Source organism: Lepidochelys olivacea (genome assembly GCF_965140295.1).
Source record: "Lepidochelys olivacea isolate rLepOli2 genome assembly, chromosome: 9".
NCBI lineage: Eukaryota > Metazoa > Chordata > Testudines > Cheloniidae > Lepidochelys > Lepidochelys olivacea.
The window spans coordinates 8,387,968-8,411,053 of NC_140419.1; the positions used below are offsets into that span (position 1 = coordinate 8,387,968).

Consider the following 23,086-nt stretch of genomic DNA (forward strand, 5'->3'; position numbering starts at 1 on the left):
AGCAGGAGGGGTGCGCAGGCGGGCATTGATCCTGTACTGTAAGGGCACTGCCAAGGACTTCCTCCCCCGTGGCAGGGCCGGAATACAGAGTGCCAGGAACAATGGGAGGCTTTAGCGAGAGACGGCCCCTCATGGGAAGAAAAGCCGAGGGGCCTGACAGTTCTGGCACCAAGAGCACTGGAGCCTCAGCACAGGAGCTCCGTGAGGGCCATGCCGATTCCCCCGCAGTCCCAGGGCCAGGCTGGACGGGCCTGCCTGAGTCGGCGCAACCCGGAGCCTTGTCCGACCCAGCCCCAGCAGCCCCGGACACAGCTCAGCCCATGCGGGCCGCAGGGCTCGGCTGTGCTGTCCCTGCAAGCTAAGGGGTGATGGGGCCCCAGGAGGCGGAGGTCTCGGGGTCCCCTGCAGAAGGCAGGTTAGGCTTGCCCCAGCCTGCTCCTCGCTGGCCCATGCAGACTCCAGGCCAGAGCCGGGCTCTGCTTAGTGTCTCCCAAATCAGCACTGAAGGCGGGGGCCTAGTGGTCTGGGCAGGGCAGGTGCGGCAGCCCGAGGATGCACCAGGACACCCAGGTTCCTCTCAGACCCCCTTTGCAAAGCACCAGATCCTTTGCAGCCCCCTTGGAGAGACAGAAGTGATGCACTGGGGGAGGAGGGGGCCTGCACTGGGGATGAACCCGGCTCCAGGGCGGGAGTCCAATCTCAGCCCTCTTGCCCAGAGACATAAGCTCTGAGCTGGCCCGGTGAGCAGGGAAAGGGGTGGGGAGAGGGGAGACCCAGAGACACTTTGGACAGGACGGCAGCTTAAAGCCCCCCTCGATCCACCCCCTCCCCCGCTGCTTTCCCCACATCCCTTGTCTGCTTCCAGAGAGGGCACTGCTGGGGGGGGGGGGTGCAGAGACAGCAAATGTCTGGGCTGCCCTCAGAGTGCTGGGGGGAGGGGGTGAGCAATGGGGCCAGACCCAAAGGGATTCCTGATGTGCTCCCTCAGGAGTTAACCTGGGGGGCACCCCGGACTGGCCTGCCTTGGCAGAGTCCTGCCCTCCCCCCCACCCCCACGCCACCAGGGCAGCTGAGGGAAACATCTGGTTTGAATGGAACTGGGTCTGCCCCCAGTCTCAGTGCTGCCCCTCGCCCCGCAGGGGAGTGCAGGCTGCCCCCAGCGCAGGCTGGCATGTGGGGAGAGGCGAGGAGGGGCACGGGGAGCAGAGGCCCACGCTGCATGGGAGGCAGGCAGGGAGCATGCATTGTTGCCAGAGAGCCACAAGGGGGTGCCAGGGAGAAATGGAAGAGTTGGGCCCTGCGGATAGGAAATAGGCATGGCAGCGAGGGATAGAAATCCGCAGAGCGCAGGGGGTGGGGAGAGTAGGATGAACCGGGCCAGTCCCTGGGGCTCTAGGGCCTGAGCATGGGATCAGCCCCATAGCTCAGCAGGTCTGGCGAGGGGCCCTGCAGGCCGGGTTCCCGTGACGCACGTGAAGTGTCTTTCCCCATAGCGTGCACTAACCCCAGAGTTCACCCTGCAAGGGCGGGGACGGATGGTAAAGGGGGTCAGGCACTGACCCAGGAGGGCTGGGTTCAATTCCCTGCTCCGCCACAGATGCCCCGTAACCTTGGGCAAGTCACTCAGCTCCCCATCTGCCCCATGGGGATAACAGCTGGCTTGGGCGGGAATCTCTGTCCACCTAGGCCTGGCTGTCCCCAAGGAGGCTGCTGGCAGCAATACTGGGTGGGATGAGGCTACTTCCCCACCAAGACCTTGGCCTGGGACCTAGCACTCATGTCACAATCGAGGAAATGTCTTTGTCCCTAACCCAAGGTGAGCCTGTGGAACTCCCTGCCACCAGATTCAAGCCTAGTGAGCTTGAAGTGAAGGACTGGCCATTCCAGTGGGTGACGTGTGCATTGGCACCAGTGAGGATAAACACATTAAACATTTCACGCCCCCATTAGGGAGATGGGGGCTATCGAAGTACTTTTGATAGAGGCTGTTACAGCTTCCTGCTGCTCGGCCTGCATCCCCTCAGATCAGTCTAAACAACCCCTCCCTCCTGCCGCTAGCCCGTGTGACCTCCCCCAGGTAAATGCAGGTCCTCTCAGTCCCTCCTGGTACATCACTCCCAACTCCCCCAGCTCAGCTCGATGCCAGTCTCTGAACTCCTCCCCGACAAGCGCTATTTCATTCGGGTGCCAGCTGGTGGCTCAGGCAGGAAACGCCAGCGATCGGGGCAACTGCACTCCGGTGTGGAGAAATCGGCATAGGAACCAAGAGGAGCCTGCAAAGCTGTCCCTGATCACCACAATGACAGGCAAGGCGGGGCGCACCCGCCGCCAGAACTTGACCTTTCCTGAGCAGCGGCAATGCGGCATTCACGGAGCTTCACTGGGGGACGTTACGAGCGGGTTTGTCCTTGTTTAAAGGGGAAGTAAAATGAGAAACGCCTATGGGGAGAAGAACCACACTGGCTGGGTATCCTGCCCCCGCCAGGCGCTTTACGAGCCCTGACAAACACATGCCCAGCAGAGCCACACGACAGCATCGCCAACGGCTCATCACTTGGTCGAATCAAAGCCAGCTTCCTCTGGGGGAGAGCCGGACCCCTGCTAAACTCCAGCCACTTCAGCTGCCGAACTGATCAAGGGGAAAACAAAGCCACTGCAGGATCTGAGTGGAAGACAGCCCCCACCTGAGCCCCCTTCCGCTGGCTGAGCCGATTCTATTCAGACTTCCCTTCCTGCCAGTGGCCAGCCCTTGGAGCACCAGCAAGTGCCACGGCAGGGGCTTAGAATGGAAACCGTTACGCACCCTCGACTCTAGCTGCCCCTCCAATACCTGCTTTCTGGGACTGGGGTGCCTAAGCTGAGCGCCGCATCAGGGTGGGGGTGGGGGGCATGTGCAGTTCATGCTTAATGCAGGCACCAGTGCAGCTGGGACAATGGGCTTGTGGTTCACACAGTGGACTGGGACAGCCGAGCCCGGGGTTCAGTTCCCTGCTGTGACACAGACTCCCTGGTGCATCTTGGGCTAGGATCTGTGGGCTTCAGTTCTGGGGCTAATCCTTCCTTTCTCCCAGGCTGTCGGTCCACGCTCTGGCCTGTCCCTCTCCCATCACGCACCAAGCTCAGTCAGACAAACAACCTTGTCCTACGGTGGGGCATGCAAAGCTCGGCCCCGAAACTGACTCCCCGGCTTGGCAACTCAAACCTGCTCCCATTCTCTGAGAAGGCATTCGGGTGCCCAGGCAAGGCATGGGTCGGGGGCAGTGGCAGAGCACACCCCACTGAATACACTGGAACCTCTGCCCAAGATATGCCCAGCTGCCGCCCTCTCACCCCCGTCACTCACTTGCGCACTGACCGACCCAGACACACTCTGGATTGCGCTCTGTTTGGACTTAATTTGTTTTGTTCTTTCCCAAGTAAAAATATTGATACAACTGGGGCTGCAGTGATCCCTGTGTCCGGCCTGCCGGCTCACCCCAAACAGCAGGGTGGGGGCGTGGCTCACAGCACCCCCAGGAGGCACCGATCCTCTCTGAGAATGGGGTCCCGGGCGAGCCTCGCTCCCCTAAGGATGGCGGATTCTCCTCTGCGGTCTTGGCAGTGTCCAGCCGCAACCCCGCACTCCCTGCTCGCTCTTCCAATGGCCGGGCGCTTTGTTTGGGCTCCCAGGAGGGGTCTGGGCACAGCTCGCTGCCTTCCCCCGGCTTATTTTTCAACAAAGGCCTTTTGAAAACAAACAGCAGTGAGGCTCCAGCCTCCGCAGAGAAACAGCTGAACAATCACAGCTCTGGGAGGGGCAGGGGGGGCTGGGACTTGGGGGCAGCGGGTGGGGGTCTTTTTCCTGGACCTTTCACTTAAATGTCCTGCCTCGGGTGCACTCAGCTCCAGGCCCCAGGTTACCCCCCTTGGGCAGTGCCTGAGCCCATTCAAAGCGCCCCACCCCATGCCCAGTGCAGCCCCGAGACAGCGCAGCGAAAACGCCCCAGATCTTCTGGCCTGGGGATCAGAGGACTGAGGGGGTTGTCAGTCACCCAGCCCCAGAGTGCCCCATCCCAGGGACAGAGGAATTCATCAAGATGCCCTGGCATTGATAGGGGCATGGGGCACCCTGTGTGGCCAGGGAGAGGGCGCTGCGCTGGGCATGCATTTGTATTTTCCTGCTTGCCTGTGACTCCCCTCCCAGAGCTGGGATTTGCATCTCCAGCTGCAGGAAGTTAGGCCTCGGAGATAAACGAGAGGGGAGGGGCTGGGCACCGCTGCTCCATGGCTCTTCCTCCAGTGTGGCAGGCTGGGCAGACTAAGGGAGGGAGCTCTCTGTAGCTGTGTCCCAGGGCAGCGCCAGAGTGAGTCTGGGTTGCAGGGATCCTTCTCGTGCCCAGGTACCCTGGCGCAGCTGCACCCAGGCCTGCTTTTCTGGGCACCCATGGTTACACTGGCACCGATGCCCCACCAGCCTGCACTGGTCCATCGTCATGGGTACCCCTGTGTGCCAGCCGTGTCCGGTCACTGGGGGCTTCACAGCCGCCCAAGGCCCTGCCCCGAGCTCAGCCACGGCACAGAAGGCAGAGCAGCCGCCCCCTGCCTTGTCCCTGATGCCACCATGTGAATGGGCAGCAGGGAGACAAGAATCAGGCACCAAGCCTCCCCAGCGCCCTACAGGAAGGAGCCAGCCCTGGGGGCCCCAGCCAGGCTGCGGGAACCAGAGCCGGACACAAGCAGCAGCCTCCTGAATTTGAGGAGGGCTGAGTGATGGTGGTGGGAGATCTGGGGGTGCTCAGCAGCTCTGCATCAGGCCACTGCCTTACAGGTGCCTGCCACAGGCTCTAGGACCCTGATCTTGACCCAGAGTTGAAGATGTTGGTCCCTCCCTGCTCCCCAGCCTAGATCTCCGGGACCCATAGGGGGCTGTAAAAAGGATCAGTCCCAAGCCCACACAGACTCGGGGGCCGCAGGGCTCAGGCAGGAGTGCCAGGGGTCCCAGAGGGGCTGGGGAACCACGTGAGCATGGCGGGGCTGCCCCCACCCTCCGCACAGGGACACTCGGCTTCTCACAGAAAAGGCCTTTTCTTCTGGACCGCGCTGCATCCCCAGGCGCCAGGAGCATCAGGGACAAAGGGAACGGCAGCAGCAATCTGTGTCACGCTGCTTTTATTACATGGAATCACCCTGATCTGCTACGACGACGGGAACAAGAGGCGCTTGTGAAATGTAAGCCCCTTCGTCCCGGAGCCGCATCTCTGAGCAAGGGGGCTGGGCGTGAGCCGGGCACACGCCCTAGCCAAGGGGGTTCCATGCAGGACCTGCAGGAGGGCTGGGGGAGCCTGTCCATGTCCACACCGGGGGGAGGAGGGGTACAGCCTTTGGCCCTCCCCCGGGCGGGCTTCTCTGCCAGGACACCGGGTGGAGATTGTGGCAGCCCATGGGGGCACGTGCGTCTCCCAGAGCCAAACGTCCCTTTGCCCGCTGTAACCTTGAGCCACCCCCCGCGACGGGTTGCACAACACCCACAAGGCCAGGTTGGGGCAAAGGGGAGAACAGCTTATCCATTGAGATAAGGAAGGTGGATAAGAGTTCAAGGCTATCGGAGAAATGGAGAAGGATGGAGCTGTCAGCGGTGGCAGAGGGGGACCTGTCCCAGCTGCAAGGAGGGAGACTGGGGCCTGGTCAGGCCACTGGGTTATTTTGGGGGTGGGAGATTAGGGGAGAGAGGACAGATGGGGGGACAAAGCATACAGACTGTTTTCTGAAGGAGCACTTTAAACCCCAGAGCGATTTGAAGGGCACAACGGGGGTGGGGCTGGACCAGGACGGCTGATCCGCTGGGCAAGCACAGGGCACGGAGCGCTGGGAGAAGGCCCCTCCCGGGAGCCATGGACTAGCTGGGAAGAGAGGGTGCAGATGAGAGAGGGGTGGGGGGTACTGATCAGCTGACACCCTCCTGCTGCCTGCTAGGGGCAAGTGGGAGCGGGACTGGGATGCAGCTGGGGGGGCGATTCCCACCGCTCCCTTGTTCAAACCAGCCGGGCCCGGCTGGAGCTGAACTTCCCTGCGCTGCAAAGGAGCCGGTTCAAATCACCAGCCCGGGTGTGAAATTTCTCAGAGGAGGAAACAGAGAGTCCGTGTCATGCTCTCGGCCGGCCCTGTGCCCACAGGCGCTTCCCCCAGCCTGGCACAAGGCAGCTGCAGTGCCCCTCCGCTGACCACTGTGCCCTGCCCTGAGCCCAGAACGGTGCAGGCCGCTCCCACAAAGGCAGAGAGCACACGTGGTGGCCCGGTTACCCTGGCTTTCAGAGATGGAGCCGGCTGAGCCAGAAAGGGGACACATTGTCCCCTGGTCAGCAGGGAAGCCTGGGGGAAATGTACCATTTCACCCATGCTCCCAAGAGGAGGCACCGCGTGGCTCACGACTGCTGGCATCAGCAGAGACAGGGTGGGCACCACCTGTCTCCAGAGCACCCCGCCCGCTCCATCAGCTGGGCCCAACGTGCCGCATGAGGAGGGGATTACAACAGCCCCTGGGCTCCCGGGTGTACGGCGAGGAGGGAGGCGGAAGCGTCTGTTCAGCACAGGGGCCAAAGTGCTGGGGGCCACGTGAGCACTTGGACTGGTCGGTGCCACTATGTCTCAGGGGGGTTCACACCCCACACGCCCCCGGGTCCTCCAACCGTGTGGATTCTCCCACAAAGCAGAGGGCAGCTTGGCTGCGGCTGCACAGATGCCGACCCCATCCCCCGCACAGCAGAGGGGATCTACACCCTCCTTCCCCATCTCTAGTTTCACAAGTGCAGCCCCACCTCGCCCCACAATGGGTGGGGAGCCCTAGGGAGCTGCCCAGGGATGGAGGGGCTTGCGACAAGGTGAGCTGAGGGGCGGGGAAGGGCTATTCCAGAGATCGCCTCCACTGATTGGGGGGAGGAATAGCTCAGTGGTTTGAGCATTGGCCTGCTAAACCCAGGGTTGTGAGTTCAATCCTTGAGGGGGCCATTTAGGCAAAAATAATAATAATAATAATAATAAAAAAAATTGGGGATAGCTCCTGAGCAGGGGTTGGACTAGATGACCTCCTGCCTCCTTCCCCCATTACTTGGCCCAGCAGCAAAGTTACGCAGGGCCCCAACGCCTAAGGAACTGGGCCCTGCCCAGCTGTCTGCCGAGGGAAGCCCACTGGTGGCATCATCCACCTGTGAGTTTGTGGTGTGCCCCTTTCTGTGCCCATCTGCAGAGGAGCTGAGCCTGTTACAGGCTCTTTAGCTCACGCCGCTGCAGTCCCTGGTTCAATCCCTGGTGTGTCAGCCAAAACAAGCAGGATGGCAGTCTGCCCTGGCATAGGATCTTAGAGTAGTCAGCTGCACTCCCCAGGGTGTTCGGTACCCGCTGCCCAGCATGCCCATGCTCTGATGGCAGGGGCCTGGGAAGAGCCCCATTCCCCAGAGCAGCCTGTCCCACCTGCAGATATGCCAGGAGGCTATTTAGCCCCTGAAAAACAATGGCTGTCCTGCCCTCATGGCTCCCACCCCACCTGCCTCGCCCCAAGGCTGGGCTATAGTGCCCTGGGAACTGCACCAGCCTGTGTGCATGTCCCGGCAGCTGACCTCTTCCTAGCAGGGCATCGCCGGGAGAGACCCCGGGGCAGATGAACGAGGCCATGTCCCCCGAATGATGAGCACGGTGGGGATTTGGGGCTTGGCAATGCAGGTGCCCCTTGCAAGATGCCATCCTGCTCCCCATGAGGCAGCTGCAAGGTCTCCAGCTGGTCAGCACGAGCCAGAGTAACGACACAGCAAGCTGGGAAGGAGAGTCCGCAGGGAACTGTCAGCCTCCTCACCATGCCACCTCCCCAGCATACAGCAGCGGCTGTAACCCCGGCAGCCTGTGCGAGAGACCAGTACAAAAGATTGGGGATAGGGTGAGTCAGTGTCCAGGGAGAATGGCCAAGGGAGGCCTCTCCCCCCACCACTAAACGGGGAGGGGGCTGCTGAGATCCACACTCGGTGCTGCCCCCAGGGCAGCTCCATCTGCCTCCGGGTGGCAGGTGTCTGAAATCCAAACTGACTGGGCTCCTGACCAGCCACAGCAAACACTGGCAGGGGAGGCTGTCTTCACCGTGTGGCAGCTCGGCAGGGCTCTGGCCAGCAGCAGAAGCACGGGGGCTGCCTGCCTGCGGGCTCATGCAGGCGGCAAGGCGTCGGTTAAGCTCAGGGTGCTTTCGGAGGACTTTCTTCCCAGCCAGGAGGGCTGGAGGCTTGCGTGCTTTTAATCAGAGCTGGGATAGTGCAGGAGCTGGTGGCTCCCGCCCACCCTGGCCTGCGGGCATATTGAGCCCTGCCCTGCTGCCCGGGCCACAGAGCAACCCAATGCACAGCAAGGGTTATCAAGGTAGCTCACCCTGATTGCCCAGCAGGCTGGAAAGGCCCCTACAGAAGGGTTAGCGCAACACCCTCCCCTCCCACAGGGGCAAGCTGCAGGGACTTGGGCCTCCCTAGAGGTGGCTGCAGCTTCATTTGAGAAGGGATCGGAGAAGGGATCGGAGCTGGCAAAACCTCGCACTCCTCTCCTCAGATAACACCTGGCACCCACAACAGCTAGCCCTGCAGAGGGGCTCAGTGCACGACACCAGCACCGAGGGCTTCAGCCAGTTCCCAGGGCAAGAGCTACCTGGCCTGGCTCAGATGCCCCTGGTTTGCCCCACACGGGACTGGGCCCCCAACCCTGGTGCCTGCTCCTCTCTGAGCCACGATTCCCCCCCACATCACTACCTTCTGTGCCCCTTCCACTCGGCAAAGCCCTCAGTCTTGTGCCCCCACAACCTCCTTCTGCCTTCTCGACATCTCCCAACTGCACCTCAGAGGGGTCCTCTAACCCCTTCCTTCCTGAGGGACCCAGAGACGTCCCTGCAGATATGCAGCCAGCTCTGGGGTGCAGCATGAAAGTCCAGTTCACGCAGGGCACAGCACAACAGCAGGGACACCGGTGAGCTGCTACTTCGTCCCTTGGGGCTCGAGCCTCCAAGGACCATCCAGGCACATGGAGTTTCAGCATCTCAACAGCTGAGCCTTCCAGAGCCCACGGGGCAGCAGAGAGCATCCTGCCAGTGGCGCCCCCTGCAGGGAATGTGCAGTGCTGCAGGCTTCTCCCAGCTGAGAAAGGGCTGCACGGGCATTAGAGCAAGGAGGGGAAAGTCCCCTCTCTACACAGCTCTGGAGAGATGCCACAGGGGATGCTGCACCCAGCTTGGGGGGACCCCGGCCTGGGGGAACACAGAGCCCCTGCCATGTGGGGGAAGGGGTAATGGGAGACAGGCCAGGCTAAGCGTGCGGGAGGGGTGAGGGGAGCCCCTGAATAGAGGGGGATAGGAGGGTGGCACACAGATGTTGTGGGGACGGAAACGGAGGGATGCAAGGAGCTCCTGGTGTGTCCCATGAGCTCAGCCTAATCAGGCTACGGTGTGTGAGGCCCTCGAGCAAAGCTAGATTCACAACTGCAGCACGTTGGGTTGTTTACAGGAAGATGAGCTCACAGGGCACAAGACGAAGCCTGCAGGGTAAATTATCAGCTCTCCGAGCCCCGAGCCACCGAGAGCCAGCCCAATCCCACCCCTGGATGGAACAAGTCCAGGGACACAGAGGACACATCTGCCCTGGGAGCTGGAGGAGGAAGGGGTTGATGTGGGGGCATGTGGTACCCATGGGGAGATGGCAACACCACGCTGGGATCTGGAGGGGTGGGACAGAGGAGGAAATTGCCATGAGGGAAGCAAGGGGCATGGCTGAGCATTGCAAGAGAAGTGAGGACAGGGAAATGCTACAGGAGTCGGGAAAGCTCAAGGTGAGGGATGTTCCATTCCCAGGTTTCAGGGAAGGCAGAGGGAGGAGGGAAGAGAGGGACTGGACCTGGGATGGAGGCTGGGTCCCTTCGCACTTTGGTCTCCCAGACGTTCAGCTTCAAGGAGCTGAGAAAAGCTGCTTGTTTACTTGGTGAGTAGAGGCAGGAGTCATTCCAGGAATCAGGAGATATGAAGACATCTAGGGTGCAGGGCTAGCACCATAAACATGGGAGCTAAGGTTAAAGGCAGAGGCGCAAGGAGGGAGCTGAGTGGAACTTGCTGGAGAAGGGGTCTGGATGCAGAGAAGAGGCACCCCCAGAGACAGGGGCGGTAGGAACAGGAAGGTGGCAGCAGGAAGCCAGGGACCCACCACTACGCAAGCTCGGAGGGAGAGATTACAGGAGCTAAATAATCCTCGCTGGGCTGCACACGCTACTGGGGGTGGGGGAGAAAGGGAACAGGCTGCTGGTATTAGCGGTGTTAAGGGGGGATTGTAGAGGGGACAAAACGGATCAAATGACAATTTAGGCTGAAGATCAGTGGGAAACTCCCTGTCAGGGGGATGAATCCGGCCAGGGATTGCCCACAGGGCAGGGCTGGCAGCCCCGTCGCTCCCCAACAGGGGGTGGACGTGGCCAGAGAATGGTCCCCCAAGGATGAAGGGGAAACCCCATGACTTGTGACATTTCAAATTGTTACAGCCCTGGGGAATAGACTGCAGGGAGCAGTCCTGCCCTGGCCCTGGGGAGGGGAAAGGGGGAGAGGGGACCTAGTGTGGGTATGTGTACCTCGAGTTTCTAGGAAGGAGTGTCTGGAGGAGCACAGAGAGCCCCCAGTTTGGCCCCCAGGTCAGGGCCAGCAAATGACATGCCAACCTCCCACACTAGCTAAGGTCTGGCTGGCGTGAAAGTGCATGGTGGGACTCTCCTAGAGGCACCAAGCCCCCTCTGCCCCTCGCAGGCCCCCAAAGTTCACACACACACACACACACACACACACACACACACACACACACACACACACACACACACACACACACACACACACACACACAGAAAGTCGAGCCACTAGACGAAGTTATTCTGCTAACAGGACTTGGTGCCAGAGGCAGCGAGTGGGGAGACGAGGTCCTGGGCACTGGCAGAGCAAAGGTGGCGCGACCGGCACCTGAGAAAGGGGCAGCCTGGTGCCAAGCGCAGGCATCGAAGGGCCTGAGCCCCTGCGGGTAAGAGGAAAGCAGCTGAAACTTTACGGAGGCAGAGCTGGCATCGACCGACCGACCGACCGACTGGCTGCCTACCCCCCGCCCCACTATTCCAGTGCAGGGCTGGCCCCGGGGGGGCAGAAGGGGGGGGGGTCGATGCCAGCACAACAATTCACTGAGGCAGCCACCAGAGTACACAGCAGCCACATGCCAATGGTGCGTGCCCACCCCCCACGCATCTTTTCCTAGAGGTGCCCGACACACGCCCAGCCCCGGAGCCTCCTCCTGGGGGTGCCCGCAGCCCTGGCACCTCCCCGTTCCCAGTGTACCATGTGTTGGGGGGGGCTTGTCCCCAGAGCGCACCCACGCTCGGGGCCCCCTTCTGAGGGGTGCCCGCAGCCCTGGCACCCACCCATGCCCAGTGCCCCGGCACCCACTCATCCCCAGGGCGCTCTCCTGGGGGGCCCCCACGCCCGGCCACAGCCCATTAGCCGCCAGCGCTAGGGTGCCCACCCTGGCATCTCCGCAGCGCCGCGCCCCTGCAGAGCCCCGGCCCCCCGGCCCGGGCAGGGCTGGCAGGGGGAGCCGCAGACGGCTACACTCACCAGGGTCTGCTCATAATGCAGCGCCCGCGCCTCCATCCCGTCCGCGGCCATCGCGCCTCCCGCCCCGTCCTCTGCCCCAGCAGCGCCCCGGCCGCGCTCCGCTGCCCGGGCTGCAGGCGGCGGCTCCTGCCCGAGCCCCAGCCCGAGCCCCGCCCTGGGGCGGGCCCGGGGCGCTCGCTCCACCTCCGGCGGGGAAGGGGCTGGAGCCGACCGGGGGAGCCGTGGCCGCCGAGCCCCTCACCCCGGCAGCGCCCTGCCTAGTGCCCGCGGGAGCGAGTCCCCCCCAGGGCCAGGGCTGAGCGGGGCGGGCCGGCCAGCACGGACCCAAGCAGCCCGGCCTGGGACTGGCACAGCCTGCCTGGGGCAGAGCCACTCGCTGGTGACTGCTGGGCGCAGGAGAAGGGGCTGTGGGACCCTTTCCCCGGCCGTCTGCCCCCTAGGGATGGCACTGCCCGGCCCCGCCCCTTGGGGTCACCGCAGCATCCGTGCCCTGGCGTGTCCCATGGGCCTGGCTCCATCCCAGCTGCTGAATCCTATTTCCCACCTAGCCACCCCTGGGTGCTGGGGACAGAGAATGGGATGGGAGCAGGGCGCTGGTACAGGGAGAGATCGGGGCCAGGAGACCTGCTCTCTCTTCCACGCTACGTAGAGTCCCCCCAGGGACTCCTGGGCTCAAATCCCAGCTTTGCCACTAAATCACTGGGGCAAGTCACTTCATCCTTTGCCTCCCTCGGCCCATAGGCTGGGGCTGCTGAGACTTGCCACTGGGCCCCTTCCTGGTGCCTTCAGTTTGCTCAGTGCTCTGTTGTGGGCTGCCCTGGCTGGGACAGGCTGGAAGGAGCCCAGGGCCATTTCAGAGGGGAGCAGCAAGTCACATGGCAGGCGCAGCGTGCAGGAGGGATAATTCCTGAAAGCGGGGGGGCTGGCGGTTGGGTTGGCAGTAGCCCTTCGCAGAACAAGGAGCTGTGTGTGAGCTGCTCATTAGCGAGCCGTCCCAGGTTAGGGAGCTTTGCTTGCAGGCAGCAGAGGGGGCCCACTGGTCCGAGGACAGCGTCCTTTCCCGTGTGCCCTGACAGCCAGATGTGAGGGGGGCTTTCCACTCAACAACACCCTCCCCCCTCCCCCCCACAGGCCTTTAGACAGCTAGAAACTGGTTGTTCTGCCAAGGCCAGTGAGTTTGACAAGCCTCCTGTGGCCGGATTTAAAAGGAGGCCCTCAAAGATGGGGCAGCAAAGGGAAACTCATGCGCCAGGCGGGGAAGTCTCTGTAGTGGGGCAGTAAGCCTTTGGCTACTCCAGACGCGCATGACGAGCTCTTGGTGTTTTCCAGCCCTTGACTCTAATGCTATGCTTTGTTCCTTGCCTTGACTAAACTAAACGTGGGTTCTGAAGGCTGTTGGCACTGTATTGGATAAGCCAGGGGAGAATTGCAGGTACCCAGCCCAGTAGGATCAGCTGGGGAAGCCAGGTCAGTACACAGGGTGCTGCAGGCCTGGGTCCAGTCTAAGAGCAAGAGAATCATGGGATTCCAGCCCAAAGAGAGGGGGTGCAATCAGAGAGATCAAGGAGGGGTGCAGCTAGCCTGGAAGGGGCTCAGCAGGATCCTGGTCGTTGCAGCAGTTCCTGGCAGGGTCCCCACTTGGTATCAGCACTGACGTTGCCCCTGCAGGAGATGGGAGGAGCAGGGGTGCTGGGTGCAGCCGGGACATGGCTGCATTGGTCCTGGAGGCGGCTTTCTCTCTGTGCCCTGGGTCTGGTCTCTGGGAGGCGGTTTGCTGCAGCGTTGCAAGGGAGGCAGTGTCGGGCAGCCAGGCACCGGCAGCAGGCAGCATCCTACAGGCAGGAGCATGTGTGAGAGGAAAAAGCTGGGGTGGACACGCCCCGGCATCCATCGGGTGGGGTGGAGCAGGGCAGAGGGGATTTCATTGCTCTCCAACTGGCCACTGCCTCCGTCCCAGTCTCAGTTAACTGCACCTTTGACACCCCCCCCGCCCCGGTTTTCTCAAGAACACCCACTTGAGGCTTCCGGCACCCAGACATCCCCTCTCTTGGGTGGAGACCTGTCCCTCTCTCCCTCCAGAACAGGGAGTTAGGTTGCAGTCCCTCTGCACCTCACTGAGGTTCACCTTTCTCCAAATGCTGCCCCTGGGTACTCCAGGTACCAGCCAGCCTGCCCAAAGCCAAGGGTATTTATTCTTCGGTTAAGAGTATTACAGTGACAAGAAGTTCCTATCCGCTTGCTGAACATTTCCTGGAGGTCACCTGCCATCTTACGGGACCGAAGTCTGACCAATCCTTCCCTGTGGGTGGGCTCCCCTTGGACAGAAGGTCCTGTCCGTTTGCTGGATCGAAAGAAAGGCTTGAGTTAGTTTCAACTCAGCCTCTTTATGCCCAAAGCCCTTTCTGTGGGTGTTGATCTCTGGAAAAGCCAGTTTGACCCCGTATATGCCAGCCTCCCCAGGGGGTGGCACCTCTCTGCAGTGTTTATAAGCTGCATGATTTGCCTTAACCACCCCCTGCCCCCTACACTCACACACATCCTGTTTTTGGTTCCTGGAGGAGCCTCGTAACCCTGGCCATTGCATAGGGCCCTGGCCCATGGTAATACGTCAGCTTAATACAAGATGGTCCCCAAAGGGATTGCAATGTCTGTCGCCTTCTGTCTTCAGGCTCCTTCTCCATGACCCAGCATGCCACAGCCATGCTGTGCCATCCCTTTCACGGGTGCCTTCGCTTCCCAGCCACCTCCCCTCCCCCAGCCCATTCACTGGCCCCATCGCTATCCAGCTCCGAAGCCAACATGCACTTGCCTTCCTGGTTGGCTTGCCAACTCTGGTTGGATCTATTCTGGGAGGTTTTGTCACATGACCTAATGGCACTAATGACTGACCGACTGTACTCTAAAACTCATTCACTGCAGAGTCATTATCTCACCTTGGGTGGAAATAAGGAGTGTGATATATGAATCATCAGGTCACATTTGAAGCCTGTTGCATAAACAGACAATATTGCAAAATCTCCAGTTGTAATATGAGTTATTTTTAAGTAGCATGATTGGGTTTAGGTGACGGGGCTTGTTGATGCGTTTAGATGTTTGGGTGCATTAGTTGATTCCATTATGTAAAAATACGGAAAATAAAACAGCATCCCATTGGAAATGGCAGATCCAGTGAAAACTCACTGATGAAACTTATTGAACGGAAGGTGCTTGACGCCACAAAAGGCATCATTCTGCTGTAAATTCATCACCGCCGCAACGCCGGTTTTCAGAGTCAGGGTCTTTGCACCTGTCGGTATTGTAACGAAAGTACTTTTGTCTGAAAGTACCTCCAGAGCGGTTCTGTTTCGAAGAGCCCACCCCATCAGCCAGTGCTGTTCCCTTTTTTGGGAAGCGCAAGGCAGTCACAGTGCAGCGTGGAGTAAAGAGGCAACACGAACGTGCCTGCATGCCCGTGTGGATCAGTTACGGTGCAGACTTTACGTGGTGACATAAAGCCGCAGCCGCACAAGGTAAAGAAATGAGTGCACAATGCAACTATTGGGCAGGCAAACACCTGCATTTTAAACACCGCCTGGACTAGCTAAGGCTCCATCCACTAGCTGTATAATTCAGATTCAACATTCACTGTTCCTTTGGGCAACTCTGCTTCCTGGCTGTCCAAGCATCCCCTCGATTTGCTCTGGCCTGAGGGCCACACTGTCGTGTGACTTCCCTGCCAATGGGGCTTCCTCTCTGTCCCCCCCCCAGGGCTGGAGTCGGGGTTAAGTTTCTCTTATAGTTGTGGCCCGATCCCTAGCTGGGAGCACGTGCTTGTGGGGGGGAGCGTGCTGTGAGTCTCCTCAGGCCCCCCTCTCCCTCGCACAATCCCAGAGCAAGGAGATACATGACAGTGCTGGCATGTGAGGGCCCATTAGGCTCCAGAGTCAACACCTCACTGAGGTGAATGGGGGCTGCTCACGCTCGGCCCTAGCTCAGCCCTGGTGAGTCGGAGGGGGGCAGAAGGTTGTGCCTCCTGGAGGGCTCTGGAGTCGGAGAAGCAGGCGCCCATCCTGACGGGGGCTGGGGTCTCAGAGGGGGGAGCGAAGCCATCTCAGCACATTCCCACTAACCACTGGGAGAGCAAGACTCAGGGGCCAGCGGTACCAGATGGTGTAGCAGGAGGGAGTTCCCAGGGAAGGCCCTGTGACAAAGTGGGACTGTTCTTAAAGTTTCCTCTGAATAGTGTGGGGGTGCCTCAGTTTCCCCTAGGCGGTTCTTAAGTATCTAGGTGGTGGGGTAAGGGTGTATGATCATTGCAGAGCCCTAGAGGGCAGGTGTGTGCAGGGGTCTGGACACACAGAATGGCCGACACTCTGTTTCCTGGCAACTGATGGCCTGGGCCCTTCCCCCCTGCAAGGTGAGAGCTAAAGGGTTGGAGAACAAAGGAATCAGGTGACCTCCTGGCCCGGGAAAGGAACAAAGCCCAGGGGAGGAGGGGCTGGAGGGAGTTTCAGTTTGGGGCTGGCTGGGACATGGAGTGAAGGGCAGACGTGGTTGTCTGGCTCACTGCCCCTCAAAATGGACCCAGCTGAGGGGTCCCGTTCTCTGCACCTGCAAGCTCTGTGTTTGACCATGTTCCTGTCGTTTACTAAACCTCTGTTTTACTGGCTGGCTGAAAGTCATGTCTGACTGCGAAGTTGGGGGGCAGGATCCTCTGGCTTCCCCAGGAGCCCCGCCTGAGCGGACTCGCTATGGGAAGCGAACGGAGGGGCAGAGGATGCTGAATGCTCTGAGGTCAGACCCAGGAAGGTGGAAGCTGTGTGAGCTGTGTGTCCTGAAGACAGGCTGCTCACAGAAAGGCGACTGCCCCCGAGTCCTGACTGGCTTCATGGGGAGCAGTTCCAGAGCATCGCCCAGGGACTCCGTGACAACTGGTGGCAGCGGTGGGATGTACTGCACCCCGTGGATGGCACTTCCTGCAGTAAGTGACTGGGGAGCAGTAAAACGCAGGGGGATTGATAAGGACCAGGCGTGCTGAAGGCTCAGAGAGGAGCGGTTTCGGGGGGCAGTTAACCCCTGGGAGTGTGTGACCAGAGAGAAGGACTGTGCCGTAATGGGGTCCCCCTGGGGACTGCAGTGAGCAGTCTCAGGGGCAAAGGAGCCTGAGGCTTGGCCCGGGGAGAGAGAAGGACTTTTGCAGTAACAGGGTTCCCCTGGGGATTGCACCGAGTGCTGGGACCGGAGGAGTCTGCAGCTCGACCCTGGCAAAGAGGTGGTGACCTCGAGAAGGGCTGGCACACTAGGGGTTCTCCCTGGAAACCGTGGGGAGCTGAGAGCACACAGTCCTGTGAGTCCACAACAACTTGGGAAGAGCAGAGTGACGGCCTATCACCGTCTCCTTAAGAAGGACATTGTGCAGAAAGAGAGGGTTGCGCATTGGAAAGTTCACCAAGGCACAGTTAATCGTGCAGCTGGAGGAGGATGACGGCTCTAAGGAGCAGATTCCTGACCCCCAAATGGGCCTATAGCAGGATCTGGGAGCAGCTGGAGTAGTAGCCAGGCATCACCAAGACTCCTGTCCCTGACCAGACGAGGGTCTTCACAATCGGGTTCCCCATTGGGGGATCGGAGACGGACGGGATTGGAGCTGAGTCCGAGGGAGCAAGAGGACTGTGAGAGACAGCGAGAGCCCGAAAAAGAGCTGCAGAAGCAGCAGCAGCAGCATGAACTGGCGATGGGGGAGCGGAGAGGCCTAGGGGACCTCCCTGGGGTGAGTGGGAATAGACCCCGGGGGGCCAGCTCCTCAGGGAACCTCGAGACTAAATTGCTGCCCCTGGTTAAGGAGGGGGGGCGATGTGGATGCCACCTCACTGCCTTTGGGCAGGCTGGCGATTTGAACCAGGGGGACCCTGCGGAAAAGCCCCGGTGTCTAGCTCCCTTGCTGGGTCCCAAGGCCATAGACTCCCTCAGCCAGATGGGTGGGGAGGTGGACAGGCTCCCACTCCTGACCCCGACCTATATGTCTGTGTGGAGTTTCCTGGGGCCAGGCCCCTCGAACCCCCAGTGGGAGCAGAAGGTGATGGTCAATGGGGAGACATTCCTGGGGTGGTGAGATCCCGGGACAGAGAGAACTGTTGTCAGGCTCCTGGTGGTGCAGCCTCAGATGCTGAGGGGCTGTGTGAGCTGGGCGAGGGTCCCAGGGACGAAGCCCCTCGCCCTGCCTATGGCCCAGATTCCTGTGCAGACCCAGGAGGGGTCGGGCTGGCTGGTCGTTGGGGTTGAGGGTCCAGGATACCAGCTGCGAGACCCTGTTGGGGGGTGACTGTGTCTCTTTGGGACAGGATCCAGGCCCTGTTCCGGTAACTGCCAAGGGTTTGAATTTGAATCCAGGGAACCAATCGATGGAGAGGGAAATGGTCAGTGAAAATGCAGATGACCTGGCTGGCAGCGGGGAGGAGCCGCTAGGCTCAGGCTACCTGCCTGCCAGTAACCAGACCCCTGGGGCTCCCTGCCCCCCTTGAACACCAGAGAGGGGGCTCACTCTGGCTCTGATGCAGTGAGGAAAGCAGCGAGCTCGCTGCCTACCCCCACTGGGACAGCAAGGGCAGTGCTGAGCACAGTGGGAGCTGAGACCCCAGCTGAGTGGGGGGAGACACAGGCAGGGCAGGGGATCTGTTGGGAGTGGCAAGGTGCTGGGTAAGGAAAGTTTGGATGAGCCTAGGCAGCCTTGTGAGCTGATGGCTGTGTCTAGTCAGCAGGGTGGGAAGGCGAGGAGAGCGGAAGATGAGTGTTCCTGGACCTTACCTGTTAGCTGGGTGGAATCATAGAATCATAGAATATCAGGGTTGGAAGGGACCTCAGGAGGTCATCTAGTCCAACCCCGGAGAAGTGTGACAGTGAAGGAAACGTGCCTGTGTCTGTCAGGGGTATTGACTTGCCTATGGAGGGAGCTACCCGGGTCTCCAAGCAGTTGTCTAAAGAAAAGGAGGACTCGTGGCACCTTAGAGACTAACCAATTTATTTGAGCATAAGCTTTCGTGAGCTACAGCTCACTTCATCGGAGGCATACTGTGGAAACTGCATCATGGTCTCTGTGTATATAATGTCTTCTGCAGTTTCCACAGTATGCCTCCGATGAAGTGAGCTGTAGCTCACGACAGCTCATGCTCAAATAAATTGGTTAGTCTCTAAGGCGCCACAAGTCCTCCTTTTCTTTTTGCGAATACAGACTAACACGGCTGTTACTCTGAAACCAAGCAGTTGTCTGTGACCAGCCTTGTGTGCTGGGACAAGGGGAATGAGATCCCAAGCTGTGTGTCTGGTAAAGGAGAAAGTGTGTCTGGCTTTTCTTTATCTGTGGAGCAGACAGAAGGGGTCTTTCAGCCTGTGATGGTTGAGGGTCGTGCAGGTGTCTCAGAGTTGGTTCTGGATTCAGCTAAAGCCCAGGAAGGGAAGGGTCCTAAGTTTGTGTCTGCTCAGGAGAATGGCCCTGTAACTAGGTCACATCCAGTTAGGGTGTCATGGAGTGTGTGGGAGTCCGGGCCCTGCACCCCTCTTCTTGGGATTCACTGAGACCCTCAGCCAGCCAGTAAAACAGAAGGTTTATTGGACAACGGGAACACAGTCTAAAACGGAGCTTGTGGGTACACGCTGGTGCTTGTATTTTGCCTATTGCTAGTGTGTTGTTGGGAAAGGGTGGAACAACTCTGTCTAATCAGGGTGAGATCCTAGCCAGGATACAAGGAGACCATGAAGGTGATTTCCTTATGTTACCTACTGAGGGTATGGAAACCTGTAGCAAGAAGGAAAAGATTCCTGAACTTGTGGGTGGCAAAGGGAAGGAGAATGCTTCTGACCTTTTATCTAGGAAGTCTGTAAATTTGCCTGAAAGGGGATTGTGTAGGAATCCACCAGATGGGCCAGAGGTAATTCTGGATGTAAGGGAGACCCAGAAGGAGTCTGTTGTTGCTCAGGAAAGTGTTCCTCTAGAGCAAGCCCTAGGTGAAGAGGGTGTCACGGAGTGTGGGGGAGTCCAGGCCCTGCACCCCTCTTCCTGGGATTCACTGAGACTCTCAGCCAGCCAGTAAAACAGAAGGTTTATTGGACAACAGGAACACAGTCCAAAACAGAGCTTGTGGGTACAACCAGGACTCCTCAGCCAAGTCCTTCTGGGGGAGCAGGGAGCTTAGACCCCAGACCCTGCGTTCCTCCACCCAGCCCCAAACTGAAAACTAACCCCCCCAAGCAGGTTCCCTTCTGCAGCCTCTGTTCACATTCCTGGGCAGAGGTGTTACCTCCCCCTTCCCCTCCCCGTCCTGGCTCAGGCTACAGGCTCTCAGGTCTCCCATCCCCAGGGCACATTCCCAGGTCAACACTCCCCCCTCCCTGCTGAGTCACATCCTCACATCTCTCCCCGCTTCGAGACTGAGCTGAGCGGGGTCACTCTGACTAGTGACCTGGGGAAGTTCGGGGCCCCCCCTCCAGGACAGCGCATCCGCTATCAGGTTGGCACTTCCCTTCACGTGGACCACGTCCATGTCGTAATCCTGCAGGAGCAGGCTCCATCTCAGGAGTTTGGCGTTGGCTCCTTTCATCTGGTGCAGCCAGGTCAGGAGAGAGTGGTCGGTGTAGACGGTGAAGTGTTGCCCGAAGAGATAGGGCTCTAGTTTCTTGAGGGCCCACACCATGGCCAGGCACTCCTTCTCGATGGCCGCGTAGTGTTGCTCCTGGGGTAGCAACTTCTTGCTCAGGTACACGATGGGGTTCTCTCCCCCTTTTCATCCTCCTGCATTAACACCACCCCCAGTCCCGTATCTGAGGCGTCGGTGAACACCACAAAGGGCTTGTCAAAGTCTGGGTTTGCCAGAACTGGGCCACTGACCAGAGCCTCCTTCAGCGCCCGGAAAGCCTCCTGGCACTGCTCGGTCCAGACCACCTTGTCTGGCTGCCCCTTCTTGCATAGCTCAGTGATGGGGTGGCTATGGCACTAAAGTGGGGCACAAATCTTCGCTAGTAACCTGCCATCCCAATAAAGGCTTGGACCTGCTTTTTGGTGTGGGGAGCGGGCCAGTCTCTGATCACCTCCACCTTGGCTGGTTCCGGCTTTAGGCGGCCGCTCCCCACCCGATGGCCCAGGTAAGATACTTCAGCCATCCCCACCTTGCACTTCTCCACTTTTACAGTCAGCCCAGCCCCCTGGAGTCGATCCAGCACTTGTCTAACCTGGGACACGTGGTCCTCCCAGGTCTGGCTAAAGACACAGATGTCATCAATATACGCCATGGCAAAACTCTCCATCCCCCTCAGTAGCTGGTCCACCAGACGCTGGAAGGTGGCCGGCGCTCCCTTGAGGCCGAAAGGCAGGGTCAGGAACTCATAGAGCCCCAAAGGGGTGATAAAGGCCGATTTCAGCCGGGCATCTGCATCCAGCGGCATTTGCCAGTAGCCTTTTGTAAGGTCCATGGTGGTAAGGTATCGAGCTCCTCCCAGCTTGTCTAGGAGCTCGTCTGGCCTGGGCATGGGGTAGGCATCAGATACAGTGATGGCATTGAGCTTCCGATAGTCCAACACAGAACCGGACCGACCTGTCCTTTTTGGGGACCAGCACCACCGGCGAGGCCCAAGGGCTGGCCGATGGCTGGATCACCCCCAAAGCCAGCATGTCCCGGACCTCTCTTTCCAGGTCCTGAGCAGTTTTCCCTGTGACTCGGAAGGGGGAGCATCTTAATCAGCAGGTGTGACCCTGTCTGCACCTGGTGGACAGTCAGATTAGTGCATCCAGGCTGGTTGGAAAACAGCTGTCGGTAGGGATGCAGCACCCCCCTGACCTCAGCTTGCTGGGCAGGGCTTAGCTGATCCGAGAGGGGAATTGTTTCCAGGGGGGAACCAGCTCTGGTCCCAGGGAATAGATCTACTAAAGGGTCATCTCCCTGCTCCTCCCACTGTCCACACACGGCCAACACCACATTCCCCCTGGCATAATATGGCTTCATCATATTCACATGGTACACCCGGCGGTGGTGCGCCCGGTTCGACAGCTCCACCACATAGTTTACCTCATTGAGCTGCTTGACGACCTTGAAAGGGCCCTCCCAGGCGGCCTGTAGTTTGTTCTTTCTCACAGGGATGAGAACCATCACCGGATCCCCTGTGGCATAGGCACAGGCCCGCACCGTGCTGTCATACCAGACCTTCTGCTTCCTCTGGGCTCTGGCCAGATTCTCCCTGGCCAGGCCCATGCGTTCAGCCAGTCTCTCTCGGAAGATCAAGACATACTCCACCACTGACTCTCCATCGGGAGTGGCCTTCCCCTCCCATTCGTCTCTCATCAGGTCCAGGGGGCCCCTCACCCTCCTGCCATATAGCAGTTCGAAAGGCGAAAATCCGGTAGACTCCTGGGACACCTCCCTGTACGCGAACAGCAGGTGAGGTAAGTATTTGTCCCAATCCTGCGGGTGCTGGTTCATAAAGGTTTTCAGCATCATCTTTAGCGTCCCATTGAACCTCTCCACCAGCCCATTGGACTGGGAGTGATAAGCTGAGGCCCCGTTGTGTCGGACCCCACATTTTTCCCACAAGCACCGGAGCAGGGCCGACATGAAGTTGGAGCCTTGGTCTGTCAAGACTTCCTTGGGGAACCCCACTCGGCTGAAAATGGTCAGGAGCGCATCGGCCACGGTGTCTGCTTCAATGGAAGCTAAGGGCACTGCCTCAGGGTAGCGGGTGGCAAAATCTACCACCCCCAGAATGTATTTCTTCCCCGACCGGGTCGTCCTGCTGAGAGGCCCCACGATGTCCATGGCCACCTTCTGGAAAGGCTCCTCTATGATGGGCAAAGGTCTCAAAGCCGCTTTCCCCTTGTCCCGGGCCTTCCCCACCCTCTGACAGGGGTCACAGGATCGGCAATACTGCCGGACCGTGGTAAAGACCCCGGGCCAGTAAAAGTTCTGTAGCAACCTCTGCCGGGTGCGCCGGATTCCCTGGTGCCCTGCGAGGGGGATGTCATGGGCCAGGGACAGCAGCTTGCGGCGATACTTCTGAGGGACCACCAGCTGCCTCCTGATCCCACAGGACTCCACTTCCCCTGGGGGAGCCCATTCTCGGTACAGGAACCCCTTCTCCCATGGGAACCTCTCCTGGCAGCCTCTCCTCATGGTCCGTACCACACCAAGGTCGGCCAGGTCCCTGAGCTTCCGCAAGGTGGGATCTTTCCTCAACTCAGCCTGGAACTCAGCGGCTGGGGAAGGGATGGGGCCCGGTTCCCTCTCACTGGCCGGGTCTGAGGCCACAGCCTCTCTGAGCCATGCCCCTTGGCGCTCCCTCCCCACCAGGGTAGGGTCCTGCGCCTCCGGTGTGGTACCCTCCCCGAGGTCAGGGTGCAGTGCCCCTCGCCGGCTCTGGCTACGGGTCACAACCAGGGTGGTCTGGGGCTTGCTTGGCGAGTCCTCTAGGTCTCCCCCCATCAAAACCTCAGTG

General features: G+C 59.8%; 1 protein-coding gene across 3 annotated transcripts in view; it reads right to left on the reverse strand.

Moving 5' to 3' along the window:
* Positions 1–11,714, reverse strand: part of CLCN2 (chloride voltage-gated channel 2) — a 45,573-nt gene extending 33,859 nt beyond the window's left edge. For all 3 annotated transcript variants that reach the window (XM_084639738.1, XM_084639737.1, XM_084639736.1), the window contains exon 1: positions 11,633–11,714. In XM_084639738.1, the coding sequence (XP_084495864.1) occupies positions 11,633–11,683 (51 nt within the window). In that variant the 5' untranslated portion in view covers positions 11,684–11,714. The remainder of the gene's footprint in view (positions 1–11,632) is intronic.
* Between the last annotated feature and the right edge of the window lie 11,372 nt (positions 11,715–23,086).